Source organism: Seriola dumerili, unplaced genomic scaffold (assembly GCF_002260705.1).
Source record: "Seriola dumerili isolate Sdu_G_001 unplaced genomic scaffold, Sdu_1.0 BDQW01000002.1, whole genome shotgun sequence".
NCBI classification, from domain to species: domain Eukaryota; kingdom Metazoa; phylum Chordata; class Actinopteri; order Carangiformes; family Carangidae; genus Seriola; species Seriola dumerili.
This window is the reverse complement of record NW_019174257.1, coordinates 5,552,911-5,557,932: the sequence shown is the minus strand read 5'-3', so window position 1 is coordinate 5,557,932 and position 5,022 is coordinate 5,552,911. Positions and strand designations below refer to the sequence as shown.

At 38.2% G+C, this 5,022-nt stretch overlaps 1 protein-coding gene across 1 annotated transcript in view; it reads left to right on the top strand.

The window, feature by feature from the left end:
- The first annotated feature begins 217 nt into the window (after positions 1-217).
- The window catches only part of LOC111234847 (receptor-type tyrosine-protein phosphatase S-like), a 132,016-nt gene continuing 127,211 nt past the window's right edge, over positions 218-5,022 (top strand). The window contains exon 1 of the mRNA XM_022763078.1: positions 218-314. Coding sequence (XP_022618799.1) covers positions 218-314 — 97 coding nt within the window. The remainder of the gene's footprint in view (positions 315-5,022) is intronic.

Here is a 5,022-nt window from a genome sequence, read left to right as displayed (position 1 = left end):
AGATGACAGTGAGTCATGGCCCTTGCAGAAATAAAAAATGAATAATAAAAAAAATTCTAATTCATTTTTCTTTCTGTCTTTTTGCAGAGTGCCAAGCCGTCCTGCGTGAAGACCCCAACCTTCCCTGCGCAGTCGGGGCCTCGGCTCTCCGGCCAGGTCAAGGATCAGTCCCACCCCGCCCCTCCCTGCCCCCTCCCCTTTCCCTACTGGAGCCAAGATGGCCACCAGCGGTGCCCCTCGCCTCTCCTTGCCACTCCTGCTGCCTGTCACCACTCTGCTGCTATCACTGCTGCTCACCAGCTCACACGCCTTATGTAAGTACCAAAATATTGACTAGCCATACTACTGCTGATTACTCCTCAGCTTCCCTATGCAGTGCTTTTTAAAGGGTCATCATGCACATCTGATACACTGTTTAGAAAACAGGGAATGTTGGAGAGATGTGGAGGATGGAGGTTTAGGCATTTAGCTGATGTTCTTACAATAAGTGAGTATGTAAGGTCTCACTGATGCAGCTCAAGGAGACCAGGGCATGTAGCTGCTGACAGACATGTTACCTGTTCATTAGTTTTCCAGGATACCAATTAGCCCCACGCAAATTTAAATCACGGACATCTAAAAATATTTACCATTTCTTCACGCTCTCCATATCAATCGTACTTCATAACTTCACATGATAGTAACAGAGGAACGTCAGTAGTCTCTTATCCCACCCTGTCAACTCCTGCTTAGGATTTGTTCTGCACCATTTCCCTGTTAAGATGGGCTTAGAGCAGCATTAAGGAGACAAAACAAAGAGGAGGCTCTGCAGAGAAATAGAACAAGAGTGATGGCGAGGTGGGGAGGCTTCCCCTTGGGTTTCATTGTTTGTAAATCCTGTGTGAGAGAGTGTGTGTGAGTGTGTATGTGTGGGTAAGTGTGAGTATGTTAAAGGATTATATATGTACGAAGCGGTGAATGTGTGTAAGTCTGTAGATCATTGTGAACATGTGTGTGGGAGGGGGGTCAATGACAAGCTCCTGCTCACTCGAATGCATGTCTGTTTGCTGACTGTGCGTACCTGAGCTGCTTTGGAAAAGATTCTGATTGGGTCTAATCTTTTCTTCCCCCTCATCTCTGTTCTGTCTTTTTTTTTTTTTTTTAGTTAAAAAAAAAAACATTTACAGGTAAAAAATTCAATTATATTCTAGTTCTAGCTCGAGTTTCTGCATATAGCACTTACACAAAGCAAGTTTGTACCAAAGAGGAGGTATACATACACCTTATATTGCCATAACACAAGAAGCTGTCAGCTATATTCAGATGTAAACAAACTGCTAAACATAATGAGGAACATCTAATCAAACAGACAGAATCATCTAAATTTTGAGCCAGAGAATAAAAGACACATGGCTCTTAAAAATCACCACAGATTAATTTCATGCATACCGTTCCACAGTGTAGGTGCTGCAACTGAAATGTCTTTGTGCTTCATTTTTCTATCTTGGAAAAATTACGTTTTTTCCCCTCGTTCCCTTCGTCTATCTTTTCCCTCTTCTCGGTTTCTGACATTCAGTGAGTGTGCTCTCATTGGTTCACGATAACATGAAGAGGACTTGATTTTCCTCATGTTGCAACGGAGCTGTCTACTTTTGATTGCATGGTGGTTTGAGTGTCTGGCAGCATAATTTGAGTGTCTTTAAGCTCAGCTGGCTGAAAACATCTGAAATTGCAGTCAGACATGTCAAACAGACGTCTTTGTTTTCCTTCTTTTTTGCCTTTTACCTCTTGGTAGTGAAAGTAAAGCAAAGCTGCGAAGCTCCTCCCCCTAACATGTTACATATTAAGACAGTCTGTGGCATGTTCTCTTCTTCAGCTCACTTACCATCTGTGTTAGGACTCTCTACTTGAACTTGTTGACAGCCCCTGTTTGCCCACCCTGGTTTGAATAACATTCAATGCTGTCTGCTTCATCCTTGATGGACCACCCCCCCCCCCCGTTCTCTCTCTCACTCACAACACACATATACACTTAACAATACACTAAACAGCAGGGCTCCCTCCCCATCTGCGCAGTATCTGCAGTCTTTTGTCTGCTCTGGCCTGTTGGATTATGAAACTGCTGTCTTGGCTGTTTTGTCAAGCTCTCTCACTTGTTTTATTGTCTCTTCGCTCGTATTCACTTACACTTTAATTTAATGATTATTTTTGTTCCTCGCAAATAAATCCCATATGCCTTATCTCTTACCAATCTTCCTCACTACTTTTTCGTATATTAAATCTTTATTCATTATTATTGAATATCTCAATTTAGTTCAATTATTTTTCCTCTGGTTCACCTTATCTTATTAATTTATTACTTAATCCACCTTCATTAACATCACCATTTTCTATTATTCCCATATCCACTCACCAGCCACACTCCTGGCCAACACATATTTCACACATGCACTTCCGCTTCTCTCTCTTCTTCTCATCTCTTCATGGGGTCACCCAGTCATTGACCCTACCATCTATGTCTGGAAATATAATGCTAACACTCAGCAGCACTACCTTCTTTTGCTCTCTCTGATTGTCTTTCACACACCATGCTCAACTACCTATTTCACACAGCACGACATACCACACACACCACACACACACACACAACACCATCACACACACACACGCCAGCCTCAGTGGTGGTGACAGCTGTCCAATTATATTCCACTCGCCACCTGGTGACTGAGAGGACTGGAGGGTGCGGGGGGAGTGTATCAACATACACTCTTCTCTCTCCATCTCTCTCTCTCTCAAAATTACATCTCCACTTATGATTTGATTGTATTGTTTAACACACAAAACATTCACGTTACTTATCACACACATTTATTTCTATTATTTATTAATTTTTATTCAATATATATTATTATTTTATTAATAATTACATTTTATAAATATCATTTCTCATTATATTTATTTCATTCACATGAATTGATTAAATTTAGTAGTTATCATTCTTTTTATACGTGGATGCGCGCTATGCAAAATACAAATTTTAATGATTATTATTCATTTGTTTTGTTATGTTTTGAATTGTATATATAGGAGATGCCACTTTTTCCTTGCAGAAATGCGCAGCTGAAACTGATGTCAATCCCTATTCACTCTCTCTTCAACACCTATCCTAAGAATTTTTATTCCCTCTTCTCTCTGTGGCCTTCATAATCTCTTTCCATTTACCTATCTAAATAAATCACTGTGAGAATGAGACATTTTTTAATCAAAAGAAAAAGTATAAAGAAAGATGGGCTCAATATATCTTCGGCACCAATACCATTATTTATATAAAATTTCGCATTTTATTGTTTTAACCACAATCTCATTTCTTCCAATTGCACTTAATAATACTGCTGCTCCTCCAATTTTGTCTGTGTGTGATATTATATACTGTCATAAATATATTTGCCTGCATAAGCTTGCTCAAAATATTGGAAGTGAGAGTGCAGTTGGCATCACTCACATGATGTGTGCAGAATTTATTAATAATTCTAATTGTGTGGAGTGTCAACCTGAGCCCTTTCGTCGTAGGGCTAAAGCATTAAACTTAGAGCTGAGTATATATAAGAATATCAATTAAATGCTGTAGCTACAGTATATAATAAAAAAACCTGGATGGATTGTTGTTGTCATTAATTTATTTAATCATTTTTCATAAGAAAACATAATTATTATTACATGTCATATTTTCATTTTTTTCATGTGTGTTTGATTAGCGACTCTTTTAGCTCAAAGGCCCATCTTCCACAGAGTCTAAAGTATACAGCGTCATTTGAAATATACACAATCTGCAATGTAGACACCCATGTGTTTTTGTTCTGAAACATTTGCAGGCAAATAAACAAAATCCTTTTAGTTTCTGATAGAATATTATTAAAGTTATTTTTTTTTAATCATCGGACAAACATATATTGGCAAAATAGCAACAGTCGTGTAAGTAGAAATTAAATCAAACTATTTATAGAATTTTTTATGCTAATATTTTAACCTAGTGGGCTTTTCAGTCATGATTAAAGGGAATAACAGCATCAAAACAAAGACCCTGCACTGCTGAGAGTTTGTAAGAGTGAAGTATGTAAACCATTACATTCTACAGTGCTGATTAAAAGAATTGAATTAAGCACAGCAGTTAAAAGGTGCGTTTTAAGTTTTTACTGTCTGACGTCGTTAGGAGAGAGGATGATTAAGAATTTCTCCCAGTGAATATTGAAAACTGTGGGAAATGACTTAAGTCATTAGATGTATCCTATGAATACCATCTTGTGATATTAGTTTTATGATTTAATGAGCTTGTGGGTGAGAGAGTTACCATATTGGTTTTGTGTGGACCATTTTCAATAGACAAAGGAGGCCACCAAAATCACAACACCATCATCAGACACTAAGAACCATTTTTTGGTATGAGAAGGTGGGGTAATGGGAGGATGTGGGGAAGAGGGAGGAGTCCGCGTTCGCAAATTTCCGAATACTTGATCTAAAACCAGCATCTTTGGCTTTACAAAAACTATACCACATCAAACACCAACATCAACCAAATTTTTCTTTTCACCATTCTCAACACAAAAATTCACACAAATCAGGCTCGGGCTTACTATTAACTAAAGGGTATAGTCGCAATTAAAATGACAAAAATCGTTGTTCTGTTGTTGACATCCCTATGGTAGGGATGGGTGAATTTTAAGGTGGTAAAACAGAAAACAGTATTAATTTTCCCCCCCCCTCTCCTCATATGATGTAAAAATTGACTGTCCTGCAGTTCCCTATTTATTTGGCCTTACTTAACCTACATTTGTTCAACTGGCCTAAGTTCATATTTTTCCTTTCCCCTCCCTCACTCTCTCTCCCTCGCGCCTTCACTTTTTCAGGGAATAATTTAAAGGATATTAACTTTTCTTCATGTTCCAGTATAATTTACACAATTCCTGTCTTTATTAATTTTTCCTTGAATTAATGTGAAACAAGTTTTTTTGCATGCTGATTTGGGTTTGTGTTCTTTCATTTCTG